Source organism: Brassica napus, chromosome A9 (assembly GCF_020379485.1).
Source record: "Brassica napus cultivar Da-Ae chromosome A9, Da-Ae, whole genome shotgun sequence".
In the NCBI taxonomy this organism is placed as follows: Eukaryota; Viridiplantae; Streptophyta; class Magnoliopsida; order Brassicales; family Brassicaceae; genus Brassica; species Brassica napus.
Genome location: NC_063442.1, coordinates 21,136,454 through 21,158,907, shown reverse-complemented (window position 1 = coordinate 21,158,907; position 22,454 = coordinate 21,136,454). Strand labels below are relative to the sequence as shown.

Below are 22,454 nucleotides of genomic sequence, written 5' to 3'. Positions count from 1 at the left end.
GGTCCATTGGTTACTTGAAGGATGTCTGCTATGTCCTCTCTGGACACTTGTAAAATCCTTCCATCCATTGCACGTGCGTTGCCATCTGGATCCCTGAAAATACCAAATTCATCAGGTGTTAGAAAACCGTAATCAATGTTTGCATAATTATTCTTTTTAGAAATAGAGAGATTAGGGTTTAGAGTAGTATCGATCGATGTAGATACAGTTACATCGATCGATGGCAGAGTAATTTCTGCAGAATTTGTGTTCTTGAGATGATTGCTCTTCATGGATTTTTCTGTTGATGTAGAAGGAAGAGTGTTCATCTTATTTGCTTGTGTGTTTGCTCTGATGTGTGTAGGTGGTTTCGGAGGTGCAAAACGATTTATATAGGTATCTGTAAACCTAGTTAGGGAGGGAATATTCTCCTGCTCCTGAATTTTCGCTGCGGCGCGAATATCGATCGATGTTCCTTTACTGGTGTCGATCGATGTGAGCGGTTGTTTTGCTGGACGAGGGTGGGTATCGACCGATGTGGAGTGCACAGCGTCGAACGATGTTGGAAACGTGTTGGTGAAGTTGTGTGTTTCAAGTCTTTCATCCTGCAAAGACATTTCTATTGCACGTTCTTTCCAGTAATCCTCATCGTATTCCTCGGTATGTTCCTCATGAGGTGAAGTAATTACAGTGTCAACTGCAAAACTTTCATGGAAACCACTGTCTGCCCAACTGCCTATGGAATAATCATCATGTCCTCTCCTGGTTGGAGGTTGGAAGGCAAAATGTTGGTAGCAATGATTAGGTGAAGCGAAATGGTCAAGTGGGTGCATTACGTCGAGTGACGTGTTGTTGTGGTCATCGGTCACCATTGACACATTGGAATCGATCGATGGAAAGGTTGGGGTGTCGATCGATTCGAGTACTCTGTTTCGTACTCCGATTCATACTCTGCTCCACAATGGCATGCGCCAATGAAGCCGAGTTCTTTCCCATAATCCACAGAATTAATTACCTTCTCTTAGGTCGGATGGGATCGTAGTGGATGTTTGGGTCTATGAGCGTTAGACACAATTTGTTTTTGTTCATGTCACATACAGCTCCTACTGTAGCTAGGAAGGATCTTCCAAGCAGAAGTGAAGAGTTCCAGTTAAGCTCGATGTCTAAGACATGAAAATCTACAGGGACAAGGGCATTACCAATCAGTACCTCCAGATCTCTTATGATGCCTCCGGATTGTTTCTCTGAAAGATCCACGAAGGTGAAGGATTCTGTTGAGGGTTCGATGGTCAAACCAAGCTGGTCCGCCATGATCCGAGGGAGGATACTAACCGATGCTCCTGTGTCACACATTGAATGGGGAAATTCAACACCCTTGACTATGCATGGTATTGCAAACTTCCCAGGATCACTCTTCTTCGTCAATGTGATCCTGTGTTTCATATTTCCTCTGACTTGATGAAACATTCTCCTAATGTCCTCCTCAGTTACCTTTGTTTCTCTGAAGAACATCCACAACCGGTGTGTGAAGTAAGCTTCATCAAAAGGTTTTTCGATTGGGATTCTGAGGACTCGTTTAGTGAAACCATCCATCTCCTTAACGTTAGCTTCCCTCTTAAGGTTTTTAGGAATTTTCTCCTTCTTTTTCCTTAACCTTCTCCCTTCAGATTCTTGTTCTTCTTGAACAGGTTCTGTTGAACTATTTAAAGGGTTGGGTGTTGGTTCGGGTGGGTTTGCTAATGGTTTAGGTGGTGGTCTGAGTGCATTGATGTAATCATTATCGATTGAGGGTAACCGCACTCGGTATGTCAGAGGTGCTTGTCGATCGATGGGAGGTGTGTTGTGACGATCGACGTCGGACTCTCTCTGTCGATCGATAATTGAGTTAACCGATCGATCGATTTTTTCATAGAAAGGGGAGGGTGGGTGAGGATGCTTAGCTGCGAATTCTTCATGAGTTAGAATTCGAACCGCATTGCATTCAGTCGAATCGGCAGACGACGTCGATCGATGTCTGGAGCAATCCGTCCATCGATCTTCATCATGGTCTGTCGATCGATGCGAGTTCATCGACATCGGTCGACACCATTGGGATCCGCCGAGACTCATGGAGCTTTCGATTTCAAAATCTCCTTCCTCAAGGTTTTCATTTCTCACCACTTGCCAGAATTCATCATCTATGATGGCATTTACGTGGTGTTTCCCTTTGTCGGCTCCTGCTTCTCTAGCAAAAGCTTCTTGCCTCTTAATAGTCTCGCCCGTCTGAATTACTTGGGTTTCAAGTTTTCTCACCTGAGTCCCTAAGGTCTCGATTTTGGTGTTCAGATTGTTGTAGGCAGAGTCTATCTTACCGTTGAAATCCACGGTGATTTGTTGTTGTCCCAACAGTACTCGATCAAGAATTTATTCGATCTTGCTTTCCTGAGTTTGGGGTGGTGGATTTTGATAGTAAGAGTTCGAGCAGCTCTAGCTGTTGTTGAAGGGTTTTTGAAATTGTGAACTTTGGTTACTTCTTTGGCCATTTCCAAAGAAGTTTCTGTTTCCGCCCTGGTTTCCAAATTTTTGGAATCCGGTACTTCCGATGTAGTTCACATCTTCTTCTCCTTTGGTATCTGCTACTTCTCCTTCAGCTGAACATACTTGCTTCCTAAGAAGTTCGTGCACCACATCTAACTTAGCTCTTACTTCGTCCATCTGTTCCTTCCCGATAGAGGCTACAGACTTCTTTCGTTCAGAGTCAGTGTTTTTGGTGCTGCTGCTGTTAGCAAGGTTTTCGATAAGTCTCACAGCTTCCAACGGATTCCGAGTAGTGAAGTTTCCTTCACTCGCCGTATTAAGGGCCATTTGATACTGTAAGGCGAGACCTCGGAAGAAAGTGCTTAGCAGCTGCACTTCGTTAAATCCGTGGTGTGGACAGTCTCGCTGGAAAAACCTAAATCTAATCCACGCATCTTTGAAGGACTCGCCAGCCTTCTGCGAGAATGTGGAAATTTTGTTCCGAAGTTCTTCAGCGCGCGCCTCATCGAAGAAGTTTCGTAAGAAAGCATTCTTGATGTCGCTCCAGGATGTTAAAGATCATGTGGGTTGCTGCCTAAGCCAGTGCATCGCTTCTCCATTCAGCGTGTATCTGAAGAGCTTGCACAGCAGGTAATCTTCAGGGACTCCTTCCATTCGAATGGCAGCGATTAGATCCTCGAACCGTTCCAAATGGTCCATAGGGTGCTCGTGCGGTAACCCAGAGTAGGGTATCTGCGACACGAGAGTGTAGTATTGAGGCTTCAGCTCGAAATTCTGCTTCTGGATCTCAGGAAGTCGAATCGCTGATCTGTTGGAATAGTACTCATCTGGGCGATTGTAGTCGGCCAGTGGTTTCGATCGAGCCTCCTCATCTACAGGTTGAGCAGTTCCTGTAGCATCAGCATCAGGGATTACAGTTCCCTGAGCATTTATTTTCTGACATGTTGCATTACGCAGATGACTGGCCTGGTCATACAGGTTTCCGTTCTCATCCTGAGTTAGAATAATAATGTTTACCATTTTTGACGACACGTTATCGATCGACGTACACAAGTGTAGTATCGATCATTGTCGGACGACTGGGATCGATCGACGATGAAGGTCTGGTGTTGGTCGACGGTTGGTTGTGCGTATCGATCGAAGACGAAGTGGTTGCGTCGAGCGATGTGGAACGTTGACCTCTACGGATGGTGTGTTCCAAATAAGCAGGATCGTCTGAGAACAGCAAGTCTTTCTTCTTGTTGCTTCTGGTACCGCTGGGCATGCACCTGAAAAGACAAGAAAAAGAAAGATTATTAGAAAAGGGGGTAAAGAAAAGAATAAGAACTAATAAAACTAAATCTAATGGCGATTAAAACTCCCCGGCAACGGCGCCAAATTTGATACCACTCAAATTATCCTAAGGAGTGTTACTCTCATCAAAAGAGGTTCAGATGTAGTACTTAGGGATCGAATCCACAAGGAGCTAGGGAACAATTAAACCTAGTGTTTATTAATCCTAAAAGTTGTAATGTTTTAAATAAAATAGCAATAGTGACTAGCGAGTAAATGATAAATGTAACTTAGGTTGGAAATGATATTAGATGCAGGGCCACTATTCAGGTGTTGGAGATTATAATTACTATAGATGCCTAACTGTTGCATGCATGATATATTAGAGCTCATTCGCTTAACTGAGTGATCAGCTGTCGCATGTACCACTGGTTAACAGACTAGATCTTGTGTCTCACCGGTTAGATGCAGACACAAGATAGTGTCGATCGATAGTCTATTAAGATGTCGACCGATACACTTTTGCCAACATCGATCGATTGTCAGTTGAGGACATCGATCGATGGGTTCTAGCCAGGCCTATGCGCGAGTATGAAAATGCTCTACTAAGATTCTAAATTGGCGGTTAACCCTCTCTAGCAATCCTAATATGATAGATAGATGTCAGGATGGGATAACAAGGGTGCTTGAATATGCAATCCTATGATCATGTTCTAGTTAGCTAGGCTAAAACAGGCAATGAGTACAAATCTATCATGAATATCACAACAAGGCAGATATATAGTTTGGGGCTAATCCCACAAACCTATCTGAACCCTGGATCTAACAGTTGAACTACTCAGACATAGCAAAGCAATTCATATCAGTGGATAAATAGAAACTCATAGAATAGATGATAGGGAAAATGAAACAAGGAGTTCCAATCACAAGTGATCTTCTCTCCCAATGAAACTTATAACAAAACTAGGTCTAGAAAAGAAAAAGCTGTTTCTGCCGTCAAACACTTAGGCAGTATATATTCTACTAGGTTAAAAACTCGTCAGGGCATTTTGGTAATTTGGCTTGGCCTTGGTTTTTAAGTATGATGAATCCAAAATGTCGCGTCTGGTGTCTCAACATCGATCGACAGTACATTGGTAGATCGATCGATATTAATCTTCATTTGTCGAGGCATTTCCTGATATCGATCGTCAGCACTGATGCGTATCGATCGATTATTCTTCCTCTCGTCGACCTCTAAGTGGTCAGCTCGGGTGAAATGTCCTTTATGCTCCAAAATGCTCCAAAGTCATAGCTTTACTCCGAAATGCACCTGAACATGAAAACATACCTAGAAGAGTAGAAAACATAGATATATATATATAGTAAAATAGTAATATACCGTGGATAAAAATGGGTCAAATCCAGGGTATATCATATATCATACTCGCGCATAGGCCTGGCTAGAACCGTCGATCGATGTCCTCAACTGACTATCGGTCGACGTAGATAAAGGTGTATCGGTCGACGTCCCAATAGGACCATCGATCGACACTCATTCGTTGTCAACATACTAACCGTTGAGACACGAGATCTAGCTTGTTAACCAGTGAAACATGCGACAGCTGATCACTGAGTTAAGCGGTTGAGCTCTAACATATCATGCATGCAACAAATAGGCATCTATAGATATTATAATCTCCAACACCTGAATAGTGGCCCTGCATCTAATATCATTTCCAATCAAGTTACATTTACTATTTACTTCGCTTGTTACTATTGTTATTTCATTTAAACATTTACAATTCTTAGAATTAATAAACACTAGATTTAATTGTTTCCTAGCTCCTTGTGGATTCGATCCCTAAGTACTACATCTGAACCTCTTTTGATGAGAGTAACACTCCTTAGGGTAATTTGAGTGGTATCACTTGGCCAAAGCTTGGTCGCTACATAGCGACCAAGCCATGCGCGTGCTTGGTCGCTGTGTAGCGAACGAGCTTGATCTAAGCTTGGTCGCTGTGTAGCGACCAGCTCGTGCGCGGACCGGTTGCTACACGACAACCTTGTTTGAATCTTTCTCCGATGTTTCGTGATTGTGTTTTCTCCGCAAAATTCTTCGTAAAAACAAATCTTTTTCGAAGATTTATTTTTCGTAAAAAATTTCTTGCTTATTTTATTTTACGGACATTTGAATGTTAACTTCGTCATAACCGCTTTTGACCCCAACAGTTAGCCCCTAGCTCGTTAGAATCGTGGATCGCAATGAGATTCTAGCGCGCGGTTTGGCGAGTTAGGCAAGATAGGCGTATTGGACAAAGTTGACATTCAGAATTCCGCGGAGGAACATTCGAGAAAATATATATATTAATATAAATCGAAATCCTAAGCTCATTCTTTTATACATAGTGAGCCCCCATCTTTCATTTTTCTCACACCTTCCTTCCTTTCCTTCCCAAATCCTCTCTAGCTTCTCTCCTAAACTATAGCTTTCAAGATGTCTTCTTCCCAAGGTGATAAGAGAAGTTATGACGTTGAGATGGGCCACCAATTTTTCGGGAGGTAACTTTCCATCGGTGATGTAGGCTCGATGGCGTATTTTAGCCGTAGTCGGATTGTTCCGATTTCTCCTCCGGCTGTCCTGCGACCTCTTCTACATCATCGTCTTGATCCCTGATGAGGTTGATGACGATTGGTGGCCTGATACTCGGGTGTTCGATGAATTCGACCGGAATCACTCTTTTAAGACCTGGGTCGGAACTCGATGCCAGGGCCGCGAGTGCATCGGCTTGAACGATCTCAGAACAGGGGATTCGCGTAAGAGTGAAACAGTCAAATTCTTGGGCTAGATTCTGGACCAGTTTGAGATACGCATTCCTTATTTCGTCCGTTGCTTCGTATTCTCTGCTATATTGACTTGCGACTAGCTGAGAAGCGCAGTAGGCATGGATGTTACGTATCTTCAACACGTAGCCCGACAATGAGTGCTTCGTACTCGGCCTCATTTATGGACGCGTGAAATTCCAATCTGAATGATTGTTCTAGGATTTCACTGGTTGGGGACGTAAGCTGGATTCCGATGCCCGATCCTTGCTTAGATGAGGATCCGTCGACGTGAAGAAGGCAGGTTAAATTTGGCTCCTTGTTGGTCAGGGTCCCCGTTGGTAGTTCGACTAAGAAGTCTGCGAGTACTGAGATTTCGCACTTGTTCTCGGTCGATATTCGATATCGTACTCACTCAAATCGACTGCCCATTTGGCTAGTCGGCCCGACTGACTAGGGCTGTGCAAAATCATCTGTAGAAAGAAAGTCGTGAGGATGACGATTGTGCGTGATTGGAAATATGGTCTTAGCTTTTGCGCCGATGTTACGACTGCGTATTCTAGTTTTTCCATCAACTGATACCTTGACTCAGCATCCAGCAAAGTTTTGCTTATGTAAAAAATGGGTTTCTGTTTGCTGCGTTCTTCCCTGATCAGGACGCCGCTCACAGCCGTTGCTGATACAACGATATATAAGAACAAGGGTTCTCCTTCGACAGGTTTTGCGAGAACCGGAGGAGTGGCCAAGTATCATTTCAGCTGTTGAAAAGCGTTTTTGCACACTTCTGACCATTCAAATTTTTTATTCCCCCGCAGGATATCGTAGAAAGGTAAGCACTTGTCCGTCGACCGTGAGATGAATCGGTTAAGTGCTGCGACTCTACCGGTCAATCTCTGGACTTCCCGTTTATTCTAGGGTGAAGCCATCTCGATCAATGCATCGATCTGTTTTGTATTAGCTTCGATACCGCGGTATGTCACCAAGTAACCGAGGAATTCTCCCATTGTTACGGCGAAACTGCATTTTGTCGGGTTGAGCTTCATATTATGGGAATTTAGTTGTGCGAAACATTCCTCAAGATGAGATACGTGATCTCTTGCCCTGAGGGATTTGACGAGCATTTCGTCGATATAGACCTCCATTGTTTTACCGAGTTGTTCGGAGAACATTCGGTTCAACAGTCGTTGGTAAGTTGCGCCGGCGTTTTTGAGGCCAAGGGAAATACCTTGTAGAAATAAGTTCCGCGATCGGTAATGAATCCGGCTTTCTCGCGAACGTCGGGATTCATCAAAATTTAGTTGTAACCCGAGAAGGCATCCATGAAGGATAGGAGTTCGTTTCCTGCTGTTGCTTCAACCAGTCAATCAATGTGCGGTAAGGGGAAACTATCCTTCCGACTGGCTTTGTTAAGGTCAGTGAAGTCTACACAGACTCGCCACTTCCCGTTTTTCTTTTTGACTATTACGGGGTTGGCGAGCCAGTCTGGGTATCTTACTTCTGTTATCGATCCGATTTTGCGTAGTTTTTCGACCTGGTCATTCACTTCGGAAGCGCGTTCGGGTCCTAGCTTACGTCTTTTTTTTTGACTGGTTTGAAAGTTGGATTGATATTCAGTTCGTGACATGTTATGTTAATGTCGATCCCTGGCATATCCTCCGCAGCCCACGCGAAAGTGTTAAGGTTCTTTTTCAGACAGATTATGAGTTCCATCCCCAAAGGCTCGCTTAGATTGGCTCCGATCTCGACTCATCGTTATGAGAACGCAGGTTGGTTCACGTTTTTCTTCTAGGGCCACAATTTTACGGGATTGCCGGAAGAGTTCTGCCGAATCTTGATTTTGGGCGTTTTCGTCAGAGGCCGTTTTCTTTACTTTTCTAGGAATGGTTTGGAGGTCTGGCCTTTTTCGTTTTAGTTCCGCAGCAAAACACACCCGCAATACTCTTGGATTTCCCCATATTACCTCGATTCCGTTAGGAGTTGGGAATTTGAGGCAAAGGAGGAATGTTGACGGGATCGCGCACATGGAATTCAACCACGGCGTACCCATGATAACGTTATAAGACGCTGGACGCTCTACGACTAAAAAACTCTGTGACTTTCGTCATGGTCCCGGCTTTGACCGTGAGAAAAATCGATCTGAACGCTATAGTGGTTTCTCCCAAGAGCCCCACTAGCGGGCTAGGATTTTCCACAATTTCGGATGGATTGATCTTCATCTTCTTGAAAGTATCTTTAAAGATTATATCAACCGAACTTCCAATATCGACTAATACTCTACCGATATCGATGTCACAAATCGTTAACTCGATATAAAGGAGATCTTTGCGAGGTTTGGCCTGATCGGCCGTTGCTCCCCTTTGAATGAGATTACGTTCGCACAGGTCGAGGTTCGCATATAGTTTCTAATCGTTGAGTAGTTATTTGCGGGTTAGATTGATCCGTACCCCCCCCCTTCTTCTAGCGCCAAACTGTGGAAACCAAAATTCGCACTGTCGATTTTCGTTTAAATTTAGGAAAGTAAGAGAACCCTAGTTTCCCAGAGGTCCCAGATATCTGCTAATACCACACGCCCAGCAATCAGAACACGAAACGAGAACAGTAATAAAATAAGAAATCGAAAAAGAGAGCAACATAGTAAGTGCATGGGCTACCAGAGCTGTCAGCAAGATTCCTATTTCTAAAACCCTAAGACGGCAAAAAGCTAATTGAGTCGCAGCTCGTATAATAAAAACTGAAAAAGTTCTCTCCTCTGCCTCTCACCTATGACTCTTTATATACTCGCTCCTAGGTCGGTTTACGCTTTTTTCCTTCTGCCCTTAAGCGATCATAGATTAAAAATGGAGATACTCTGTTTTTCCCGATCTTCGTGATTATCTTTGGAAACTTCAGCTTTATCCATGGAAACTTGACATTTATCCTTTTCTTATGAACCAAGCATAAACCGTCATACGACTTATGGGCTTTTGGTTAAGAAATCGTAAGTGGGCTTTGAGCTGCGTTTTAGGCCTCCTTTGGCCTAGGACCGACCCCTGGAATCCTAGCATGATTATGGACCTTGGGTCCGTAGTCTATAGGTATTTGGACCCTGAGGTCTTTCAAGATTTCGAGAGTTCTTGGGATATCTCGTGAAAGTTTTGTTATAGGACCTATGGGCCTGGACCCGGGTTTCGTGTTAACCCGAAATTATGGTTTCGCAGGGACCGTATTCCGCCTCCCTAGGAGAGACTACTACCGGTACCTGTTGGGATTTTGCATTCTACCGCTCGGAAGCTGGTCACTATCGACTTCCTGGTGCTGCATGCTGTCTCGGCAGAAGCCACTATCATACTTATTAAAGTTTTGCTGGTGTGGATGAAAATCCAAGTGCCAGACTTTACCACTCTCCACGTCTAGTCAAGCAGTTGAGTGCTCCCTGTATGTCACAGTACTTTGGCACTTTTATATAGCGTCCCCTGTATTGTATAGCCTGGAGCGTTTTAATACAGGTACTTGCACATATGATTTGTGGGGACCCTGATATGCCTTAGGCTATACAGGGGTTTTAGGTAGTATCGACATCATACTCAAGTTTGCGCAGACCCATTCCTGCTTTATGTCACATACCCATTTGTTTTCACGTGGAAATACCACGTATCAGTGAGGTTGAGGGGATTCGAAGGTTTCGTGGAACCTGATCCAGCCCTATATGCCCCTTTAAGTATTGTTGCTTTCCTACTACTTTTATAGTCGGAACTATTTCATTATATAAGCTTCGTCCAGAGACTCTTAGCATACATATAAGTAGGAAACCAAAATGCTTAAACAATAGATAATAGAGTAATATAAATTGAGATCCGGGGATCCTAATATAGAATAGTAGGTTGCATGGTGCTCCAAATAGGTAGACTACATTTTACCTTTGCTTTTTGATAGCTCGTGGACTCTGTCCTGTCGTAGAACCTCGTCCCCTTGTTGGGAGGTCTTTGTCTCAGCTTGCTCATCATGGCTCTTGGTCGTATGGTTCATAAGCTGCACAATAAGGAACAAGCAACGCCACTTCCATTTATCAAGGATAAACATCGATGATGGGATGTGTTACCCAATCATAAGGAGCAATCATCGTAGATACACGAATCAGAGACAACCCAACCTCTCAAACTCCAACTCCAACGCCAAATACTCATCTTCGAGAACCGAAAAAAAGTCCATGATGTGACAGTTAAACGCAACTCTGGTGCAAAACAGAGAAGCCATGAAGATGAAGAACCCGAATCAAGCCCTCCAACGAAAGTCGTCGCTTCCGGTAGAGAGAGAAGACAAAGAACCTCCACACATTGACATCAGACCACAGTCACCACCACACAATAGAAGACCAGGATCTGCACACGCCGCCGAGTAATGGAATCTCCAGCGTTACCTTAAGCGGGGACAAAGAAACTGCCCATCCAAGACGCCTCGAGACAAGCCGCTACAACATCACCCGCCGCTACACTACTCAGATCACCACCAAGATGCCTCGACTCTCAAAGAAGAGAGACAAGGAGAACATGACCGCATACAAAACCCACAAACTGGGACAGCTTTGCTTTCCCACCTTCTTCCAGTACCAAAATATCCAAATCTGAAATAAGGAAAATAAATCTGGAAAACAAATCCTCAAAACCGACCTTTTTCCTACTCTGTTGCTGAGATAAACCACTAGAATTTCGTGCATATCGCAAGTTCAGAAACAGAGAAAAATGAGCTTAACAGGAAAAGAACTGAAAGGGGAGTGCTTTCGATGCCGGCTTAACTTGCCGAACGCCGGAACAAGAAGAGCAATTGTTTAACCCAATTCATTTAGTTAATGGATTAGATTAACTCATGATCTATAAAGTGCTCAATCCATTTGGGTTTGAATTGGGTTGGATTAGTTTACCTATGTTGACACCCATAGGATTGGACAACAAATTTGTGTACGTGTTGAACTTTTTATTAATTACAAAAGAAGAAAAAAGATAAGACAGGAAATTTTACCAAAAAAAAGATAAGACAGGAAAATGTTCGTAAGGCAAACTGGCGAACGAAAAGTAAAAGAAAATACCAAAACTATGAGTGTGATTGATAATCACAATAGAGGATAAATAAACAGAGTAAAAGGTACTTTAGCTCAGTTATTCCACTTTTTGTCCAATCAGATAAAACTTGTTTTTCTCCTATTTACGCCAAAAGAGAGTAAAAGCCAAAAGAGAGTAAACGTAGGGTAATTTATTCCTCTTACATTTGCCAGAAGAAAACTCTTACTCTGAATTTTGCTTTTTCTTTTCCTTCATATTCCACCTATTTTTTCACCTTTTTCCACCCTTAAATACATATCACAGCCTATAATGAAAGGAAAGGAGGAAGACGAAGATTTTGTGGTTTAAGAATCAATGAGACCAGAACTGAAACTTGTGCTTATTTACTCAATTTGTTGATCGGAATCGATGTGGCCGAAGATATCTGGACAGTTATCCCATGATCCTCTCTCGCGGGCTTCCCAGTACCCTCCTTTGTATCGGTAAGCCTCGCTTCCTTTCTCTTTCGTGAACCACCTCGGCTTCCATCCTCTCTCCTGCATCTTTCTAGCCTGTGAAGCTCGCACACGAACCAGTTTATATAGCATGTCAATTTTTTATGTGAAAACTACATAGACCGAAATAAACCCAAATTGACCGATTAACAATTTTCATTAATTTAATGTTAGAAGTCAAACTTTAAAAAAAAAAAAAAAAGAACACCACATTTCATGATCCAGAAAAAATAAAGAGAAATTAGGGTGTATATACACCATTTCGACCATAATTTGCAAACTGCCCGATGACACTATTGACAAATCTATGATCCAATATTGCCCCTACCCAAACTCTCCTTTCCTTCTCTCTCTTTCCCTTTCTTGTGTCTCCACATTTCTCCAGACCAAATAATCTTCTTTTTTTTTTCTTTCGTTCTTCTTCCATTCCATATCTCTATCTCTACCCAAAAATAAAATTTACTCTAAAGGAATATCACTTTGGGATCCATTTCTAATTTTGTACTTAACCTTCCAGATCAACGTCAACGATGTCACTCATGCTACTCCTACGGCGGCGATTACGCGACTTTGACCATCTCCGGTGATAAGAAATCCACCCTTGTTTCCCCGCCTCCCGAATCCGATTCAAAAGTTAGAGAGTTTGAAACCCAGAATCCGAACCATGGTGAGAGATCCAATAGTTACTGACAGGATCCGGTGGCAAGAAAGTCAAGATTAACAACCACCACACAGCGATTGGTGTGGAAACAGAGATGGATTTTGTAAGAACTCGGGAATCGGATCTCGGATGTTAGTCGTTTGGTGAAGATCACAATGAAGATGATGGAGGTGCTAGTCCAGTATAGAGAGCAGGTAAATATTTGCTTAGCTGTTACAATTTATTTTAAAGATATTTAAAATGATTTATAAGATGTTAATAAATAGCGACATTAGTTGATACATAGTTTGTTAAATGATATGAAATTGGTTACCGGTCTAACAAGTCAAATAACATTGCACGTCAAAACTTAGCAGTTACATTTTATATAATATATGTTTCCATTAACCGATACATGTTTAGTTAGCTGTTATAAATCATGTTATCGTTTCTTTGATTCTGATTTCAAAAGTCAAGAGGATTTTAATTCTGTAAATATTTTCATTGATTCTGACAATATGTCTTCCCATATTTATAGAATCCATATATTTTTTTGGTTTGATTGGCGATGACTTATTGTGATTTATATTAACTTTTGTCTACTATTGTTTATCCATTTTCCATATAATATATTCAAAATAAGGTATGTTCAATTGTGTATAAAGAAAATGAGCCTCCTAGAATTGTTCTTTGCTTTTTATTCATCATCAAAGCTCGCAAGATAATACAAGTCTCCGGTTCTCACTTTTCTTATCTTTTTTTTTTATGATCTATTTCTCTGTTTTTCATTATATCATGTCTTAAAATGGTTTGATTTTTATATATGTTGCTTTCAAGTTTACGTTTGGTTTCATTATTTTATTTGTTTAGACTAGTAGCAAGAACCTTGATGTTTACCTGTTTGTTTGTGATAAATATTTTTGTGTGTATGTTCTTACTAATATTGATTAACTTCACATAAGATTGCAATGGGTGATAAACAGGAAAAAAAAATCAGTATAACTTATGGAATTCAGAGGAAACCAAGGTTTTAATGGAATTCAAAAAAATCAGTAGCTTACTCACAACTATTTATAACTCATTTTCATTTGTGATGGTGCTATTTTATGGATTTATCATTTTGATGTGATGTTGTCTGACTGTCGAATCTCTTTCATAATATTTCTATGGATAAAAAATTCTGGGTTTATCATTTTGATGTGTTGTAGTGTGACTGTGCACGGAATCTATTTCATAGTTATATATATATATATATATATATATATATATATATATATATATATATATATATATATATATATATATATATATATGCATGTTTGATAAAAGAGATTATATGAAATTGATAATGCTTCTCACGTATCATATTTGCATGTTTGATAAAAAAAATATTGATTTTGTCATCTCAACTTTGGGAATACATGGGTTAACTCTAGTATTTTGAAAGTTGTGAGTAGTGAGTTAAAATGTAATGAATCATTGTTTCAATAACACCATAGTTTAATAGAATTACAAAATCTAAAAATACTTAACTTTTTGAATAACAAAAGATTTATATAGAATTGTAAAATCACCACACCAATAACACCAAACTTTTTAGAACTTTAAGAATCATGTTACCAATAACACTAGAATCTTTAAATTCTTCAACTCTTTAAAAATCAATCTCCCACTAACCCACCCCCCCCCCCCCCTTAAGTTGGTTGTCAAGATCTTAAGAATACATATCAACACCTGATTATTAATTTGTTTTTTTTTATAAGAAACATTAGTTCTGTTTATACTGGATATCGATTCGGTCTAACCGTGTTTTTTCTGTCGTTAGTCTGGTACACTATAATTACCATTCGAAATTCATATTTATTTTGTTTTGTTCACTTGAAATGTGTGAGGTTTTATTGTTTTTTGGTAGAAAACCCAAAATTATTATTATTTGTTTGGTTTCATGTTATATGCATTTTAGGCTGTTTTGATGTCTAACCAATGGTTTCATTTAAAAATTTCTAAACGAATGAAAAATCAAACTAAATATAAATAATAGTTGAAGAAAAAATACATGTAATATTATTTTTGTTGTTTGTAAAAACAAATTAAAATGACATTTTAAAATTATGTTCATGTGTATAAGATTATCTAATATTATTTTTCTGTTTGAAATTTCGTATATGTTAGACATAGTATAAAATCTGTATATTTATAATCATTGAAATTTTTTATTGAGTTTAATAATATAAAATTTATTAATAGTATTTTTATCTAATTTATATTTAATCGTTATTTTAATTTAATTTTTCCCTAACTCTAATATAATTTATATAGTAAAATAATTAGATTTTGAATGAATACTGATATTTCAATCTTTTTATTTCTATGTTATTGTTTACAGAAATGGATATTAAGAAAATACACAAATAAGCCCATTTGTAGCTTTTAAACCCACCATACAATAATAAAAAAATGTGCCATGAATATTCGATTGCTTTTGTTTGATATCTGACCCATTACAAAAAAAATCAGTTTACTCATACCGATTAAGAAAAAAAACTTTACCTTCCATTCGGCCATTTACCGTCTGCAGACTGCATCTATTTGAAGAAAGAAAATCAATCACCGGCTTGTTAAGACAAACATCTCGCCTCCTCTCCGATCCGTCACATCAGCATCCTCTTAATCGGTGATGAGATCAACCTTTACAACGAACCTCCTTCCACGATCGATTTTACTTTCGTGCAGTCATGGAAGAAAGTCACTAACATGGACCTACCGTAGACTCCGTCTTCATTCATGAAACCTAGTCCTTATACTGTGTCTTCGATTCTGACGCAACTATTCGCCAACTTCGTCCTCCCTTAAGCATCTGAAATTTCCGAGATAGAGGTCAGTTTCCCATTTTAGTTTCTTAGCTTTGATCATCATTTTGTTCTATTAGTATGCATCTGGTTGTTTGATTTCATCTGTCAATACACCATCTAGATCAATGCTATTTTAAACTGCGAAACTTAGATTTCGAAATGGAAGGTCTTCGAAGACTAAACCATTCGAATAACACCCTACAAAATAAAAATAAAAAATAGAAATTTAGAAGAAAAAAATAAAGCATACAACATTTATAACATTTCGTTATATGAAAAGTAAAGATGCATTGGAATCTATTAGAACCATCTCAATTGTTATAGTACCAGCAGAAGAATACTGCTTCTACAGACGAATGATGTTTAACCCTAATTTTTCGCATTGACTTAAATGGTTTTAAATCAGACACATAAGTTACCGCAGCCATTATAGGAGAATGAGATAAACTTGTTAAGGTTTCGGGTGTAGTGAATAAATAAAATTATGTGGAGCAGCGAGTTTATATAGGTTTACTAATAATTCAATAAACGTGGTATATCGGTATAATATCGTATTAAATGGCAAATATTTTTACCTTGCCAATCACTCTTAGATATATAAATTGCCATAACAAAAAAATATGAAACATATATCATTTAATATAATTAATTTACCTTGCCAATCACTCAAAAATATAAATATTATCCAAACCTTAATGCTAGCCGGTTTAATTCGGGATGGGTACAATTCATTGATATCGGTTTAGAATTCTTAACCATATTATTAAAATTCACGTGTAATAAAATTGTAGTATTTCATTCGTTTTAAAATTCACGTGTACTACGTGACAGTGACTCGTAGAGCATGCTTGACAATGGGAGACTGTAGTAAAAACTCTTATAGTTTGTATACAACTTTTTTTCATTTGTGTCAAAACTGTTATCGTTTGTGAAAAAAAAATGCTACAATGGCATTCATTGATTTGAGACTGTTCACGATACAAAGGAAGAGTGTTTTGTAGAGAATGGTTGACAGTGTGAGACTGATGTAAAAACTGCATTAAAAAAATAGATGAAGCTTTGTGATAGTAAAAACCAGGCCATTGTTTCATTCTTCCTTATAGACAATGCCATGGCTACTACAATAGATGATGCTTGCAGTAATAGTTCTCATTGTTTGTGTAAAAAATTTTGGGTTTGCATTATCTTTCTACTATTAACAATGCAATAGTTTGCTTCTTCCTTATAGACCGTTGATGCTCGAATGTTCTCCTCTGCTTCTCTTCTCCGCTCTGTTTTTTTTTTTCTAATAAACGTTTCAGCCAAGTACGCTGCAAAGTAAGCATATCATCAAGGCTCACGCTCTCTAACTGCTGATCGATTACATTCTAGCTCAGTTAGATCTTTATATCTTATGTTATTAAGCCATTGTAACATCCCAAAGAGGAAACTGAGAGGGATGATTGATCATCTCTCGTCACTCGGCAAAAGAGTTACACTGGCTTCAACGATCTCCCTATTATCCCACATCAGAAAAGCAATGATACTCTCGAACCGGACACATGTTCCCGCCGTGACCCAAACATTGTGTACGCTATGACTGAGTGTCTTGTAAAGAATTGCCCACGCTACAACGTGAGAGTGACGTGTATAGAATGCTTGACAATGTGAGACTGTTGTATAAGCTATTATAGCTTGTGTACATAGATCGTTTGTGTGAAAACTGTTATCGTTTTATCTTCAAGTATATCATGATTCAAACTTGATAGTTATCACAAAATGTGCTTATAAATAGTTGGCTTTTACTGACGAAATTGTCTTACGTTCACGTCTTGTTTATGTAAGTTTTACAATGATAGAACGTGGTTATGTTTAATTAAACCAGATTAGGAAACTAATTTTCTTAAACAAAAGCGAATTCTCGTGAGAAGCGTTACCAAGTCGATACGTCACCATAATTAATTTCAAATGACTGTGAAGCTGACACGTGGACAATGTTGTGTGAACGCATTAAAGTCAATGCTTCTCTTTTAATATATAAGGGATATAATATTGCACATCAAAACTTAGCAGTTACATTTTATATAATATGTTTCCATTAACTGATACATGTTTGGTTAGCTGTTATAAAACATTTTATCGTTTTTTTAAATTGGTTGCCAAGATCTTAAAAATACATATCGACACTTGATATATATATTTTTAAATGGTAAAAAATAGATTATGGTGCTAACTTAGTAGTTTGTTTATTCAACTGATATATTCTTATCAGTTAACAATTATTGTATTATATATAAATCAAACAATTGTATAATGTTTCAGCTTAGCATTAAATGTATATTGTTAGCATATTAATAATTGCAGATTGTGGAGTCGGTAAATTCTTTTGGAAGGTTTGGAGTTTTTTTCTTGGTCAAATGGAAGGTTTGGAGTTTAAGAAGAGGAAAAGGTGATCGTATGATTGATTAGTGCCATAAACAAAATAAGTGTTGATTTGGATATTTAAGAAGAAGATCTATTGATTTGAAATGAAAATGGTGAGAACATTGGGAAAGAAACAGAAAGATGATAGAGATGTGAGTTCTGAGAAAGAAAGATAAAGAAGATAAAAATTTCGGGCAGGGGTAAAACGGGAAACGGGGAGACAATTGTCTACAGTGAATGTTTGTTTTTAATGGTTTTGGGTAGTTAGCTAATTTTGTTCCCATTTGTGTATATCTAGCAAATTATCTCAAAAATAAACCCGTAGTGAGTGAGACTTGTATTACCTGACGTTGTCGCTGTTCCAGCCGCAACTTCTCTGTGTTGGCCATTTCAAACTCACTGTTTTCCAGATACCTCTGGTCTGGTCTCAGCCTTGAATCTGTTGGTGGCAGCTTCTCCTACATCCATATCTCATTCAAGTTGGAATGTCTCACCGCAACACAATTCATAGACATTATTAATTCTTTACAGCATTCACCTTCATCCCAGGTGTTAGCTCGTTCAGCGTGACTGCGAAACGTGTTAGATTATACTTTGTTGCGTTTCCAGGGGGTTTGCTCCATTTCCAGAGAAGTTGAGCTCCTGACATATCTTCGCTCAATTTCCCCTTCCCAGAACAATCACCCATCACATAGTGCATGCTCTCCTCCCATTTCCCAAACATCGTTGCCATTGTTTTCCCACTCTTGTCTTGAACTATACCATGAACCTGTCAAATACTCATATTCGTAATACATTGATCAGGATAAAACCAAATGCCCACTCCTAAATTATTCATCAAGTGGTTGGTACCATATCGAATGAACATACCTGGTGAGGATTTCGGTCAATGATCGACTGCTCTTTGAATTTAAGTTTACAAGAGTATTCAGCACTTCCTTCAATACGCATAGTACCATAGTGATCACAGTAAAGTTTACCAAGTATGAGATTGTATATCGATGTAGTCACCTACGAGTAGAGATATGGTTATTAGTAACAAAGAACACATACAACATCATTATCTGCTTAGTAAATTTTGACGGGTACCTTACTCCACTGAAGGATTTTTCCATCATCAAATTGCAGAGTCAACACACCAACAGGATCAAGCTGAATCCACCGACCCCAAAACTTACTCTTCAGATTGCTGTCTGCCCAGAATTTCCATCCCGTACCATCGCAATGGCATGCCACAACCATAGGATGATGACTGACCTGACACCATATAACCAGTAAGAGGTCTGAATAGCTATAGCTGAAGAGTAAAATACACATAAAAATACATCTGTATGTTGTGAACCAAAACCTTTTCGGAGAAAAATCGAAGTCCTTTGTCTGGATAATCTGCCTCGTATGTTTCACCTAGCACTGGGTTAAAAGGTTTGCAGATTCTTCCTTCGGTTGATGCATACCCAGATACAGCAAAAGCAGCGACATTAAGAATCCTCATGAGGGTATTTCCCTGTTTCAAAAAAGATAGGCAATGTTACCATAATGGTTTTTAAAAAAATTGTAAAAGCGTCCAGATACTTTATACCCTTTTGCCCCATTCAAATGTTCGATCAAGAAGGTATGAATATTCCAAATCCTCAAAACACTCCTGTAGGGAAGATAGTGGCTCGTTGAAGTAAACAGGTAGACAAACTTTTGTGAGATCTTTGCCTATATTGTCTTTGATCATTGACCAAAGGCTAACACTTTTCTCTTTTTCAACAGGATCAGGTAAACTCTTCCTCCTTTTGACGCGCGGATAGTTGAATCCAACAGACTTGATGGAAGGATCAATATCATCTTCTGACCCAAAGCCATCATCATCAGAAGAAAACAAAGAGGTACGAAAGCCAGAACTACTGCTCTTGAAAGAACTTGAAGAAAGAAAGTCACGTGTATCAAAAAAGTGTGGTCTTCCTCATCCGTTTCTGCATCACCTCGTTCATTCTCATCATCAGATTCAGTGGCAGTCCCTTCTGAGATGAAACCTGAACAAAGTCTAAAAGCAGTTAGATGAAATAATCAAATGCTAAGCTAGAGAATAGTACGCTCGAGAACTCACCACTGAACTTCTCATTTCTTAAATCATTGGGACCTTCATTTTCAGTGTGTCTTTGACTCTCATCTACAACTGTGTTCTCCAGATCTTCATTGGAGAAGCACCAACTGGCTCTGAAGTGCTGAGAACTCAGACCTCATAATTTGCTCACAGTCCTGAATAGCTAACTCACTAACTCCTTCATCAACCAACCGTTGCCGGAGCTTCTCCGTGGACATGGTCAAATTGTCGATCGGAGCAATCAATTCACTGTTAGACATCCTTGGAAACATATCTTTGATAGCTAGCAGTGCCTCAACCCAGGTTGCTCAGTCCTCTCGCGTCTCTGCTCGCAAGTGGAGCCTCTTGGTGCCAGTGAATATGGAAAACCTCTTATCATCTGATCTACTCTCCCGTACCGAAGAAACCTCCACATAGCATATATCACACATCCAATTCAGCTCCGCATTTACTATCAAAAAAACAAAAACAATTTATTTTCAGACGCATATGAATCATCAGACGCATATGAATCAGCGTCGCTTCACAATTTATTTTCAGACGCATATGAATCATTATGGGACAAAGTAGAAGCAGACGCATATGAATCATCAGTGGCAAGAGTCTCTTTAACAAGCTCTGTAATACGTGCCAAAACTGTCTCAGCAGCAATTTTCCTCAGCTCACCAGAATCCTACACATAAATTACATTAAAAAGTCATTAACTAAGTTTAAAAAATAGGTTTTTGTTGTTGCATTTGGGCACACCTCTTCAGCAACTAATGAAACAGGTTCATTCTTGAGTTCCCTTTCTAGAACAAGGCTAATCACCGCCTACGACCCTAAAAGAACATATGCTTTGTTTCATTTATGAGCCAATTTAAAAGATGATGAAATAAAAAAAGACAGGGCTAATTAACCATAATCAGCGAAAGTAGCAGGACTATCATCTGATTTGGTCAAAACGTCAGACACCAACAGAGACTTTCTCACTTCCTGTAAACAAAGCAAAACCATTTCACTTGTTAAAGAAACTGATTCAAGAATGTACCCCAAAACAAAAGAAGAAACCTAGGGATGAATTGTTCATAACAAAACATTGACATCGAGGATTCAGCCTCATCGTTAATCAAATTTTCCATTTTTGCATCAATCAAAATCGCAGGAAGTCTCGTACACACATCCAGGCAATATCAACGAGAGAAAGAAAGAAAGAAAGATGATCTCAAAGAGTGATCGTACGTTGCTGAGACGGGCAGCGAGAGAAACAGTTTTTTTCGCAGCACTAAGCATCTCATCATAAGATATTCAAACAGTAAACAAGAGTAGTACGCAAGAAAGTAAGATCAAAATGAAGAAGAAGAAGAAGAAGAAGAAGTCTCTCTCAAAATATGAAGGAAAAACCTCTAGCGACTGACTATGAAGCAACTTCTTCGCGATTTTCACTTATTTATTCACTTATTCTTAATCTTCAACTTTTCATACATAAATCCCCTATATATTATTTAAGAAGCATTGCAACAATTTTTTTGTAGCCACGTGTCATCACTAGAATAATTCTTATAATCCTTAGAGAAATATGTTGGTCCATCTAAATATATAATAAGCTTTTTATTAAACCAACTATAAGTACATTATTAATGTGCTTCATTATTTCCTTAAATAAAATTACGGAATTACCTAATGTGGCTAAAGTATATATGATAATTAATGATTTTAAATAATAAAGATTTGATAAAAATAAGTGTGTATTATATTATATTTGTTTAATTTTAAGCTATTAAAATAAATTAAACAATCATAGTAACCATATAAAAAAAAATTTAAAAATTATTTATATATTATATTTTGATTTTTTAAAAACAAATATAAATTACTAAAACTGCTAAAAGTTTCACATTCAAATTTTGTGATCTATGATTTAAAACTTTTTTTATAACATGATACAAATAATTACATATAAGTTGAAAGTCTCATTTAATAAGTATCAAAAATAAAAAGATATATAAATATATGTATCATTTTAAATTAAACTATATGCCATATAAAAATACATAAATATCTTAATTTTGAGATGTACTTTGAACATTTTTTTGATAAAAATTTTGAAAAAATATTGACAACTTAATTTTTTTAAATACTATAAATTACTTAAACCATTAATCCCACCGTGAAAATTTTGTTATCAGTAATTTAGACTTTTTGCTATAACAGATACAAATGAGAAAAAACAATATGCGCAAAAAGCATCATTTAATATATATTAATATTAAAATATACCATATATATGTTACTATCATTTAAATTTAATTATATACCATATCAAATAGAAAAAATATTTTTTCGATTTATAAAATTTGTTTATATGTTCGCACCAATTTAATATAT

At 38.4% G+C, this 22,454-nt stretch overlaps 1 protein-coding gene, 1 long non-coding RNA gene and 1 other non-coding gene across 3 annotated transcripts; 2 read left to right on the top strand and 1 right to left on the bottom strand.

The window, feature by feature from the left end:
* Positions 1-2,878: 2,878 nt before the first annotated feature.
* LOC125578749 lies at positions 2,879-2,984 on the top strand. The gene has a single exon (XR_007316832.1). It is a non-coding gene; the product is annotated as a small nucleolar RNA R71 (small nucleolar RNA).
* Positions 2,985-11,627: 8,643 nt separating this feature from the next.
* Positions 11,628-20,750, bottom strand: LOC106381100 (oxysterol-binding protein-related protein 1C). The gene is given in 10 exon segments (XM_048740267.1): positions 11,628-12,157; positions 18,340-18,453; positions 18,534-18,764; positions 18,866-19,006; positions 19,085-19,252; positions 19,344-19,499; positions 19,575-19,936; positions 19,939-20,004; positions 20,091-20,179; positions 20,181-20,750. Coding segments are annotated over 10 exon segments (1,833 nt in total). The 5' UTR covers positions 20,519-20,750; the 3' UTR covers positions 11,628-11,989.
* LOC125578011 lies at positions 14,510-18,425 on the top strand. Its single transcript, XR_007316340.1, has 2 exons — positions 14,510-15,617; positions 17,936-18,425. It is a non-coding gene; the product is annotated as an uncharacterized LOC125578011 (long non-coding RNA).
* Positions 20,751-22,454: the final 1,704 nt, after the last annotated feature.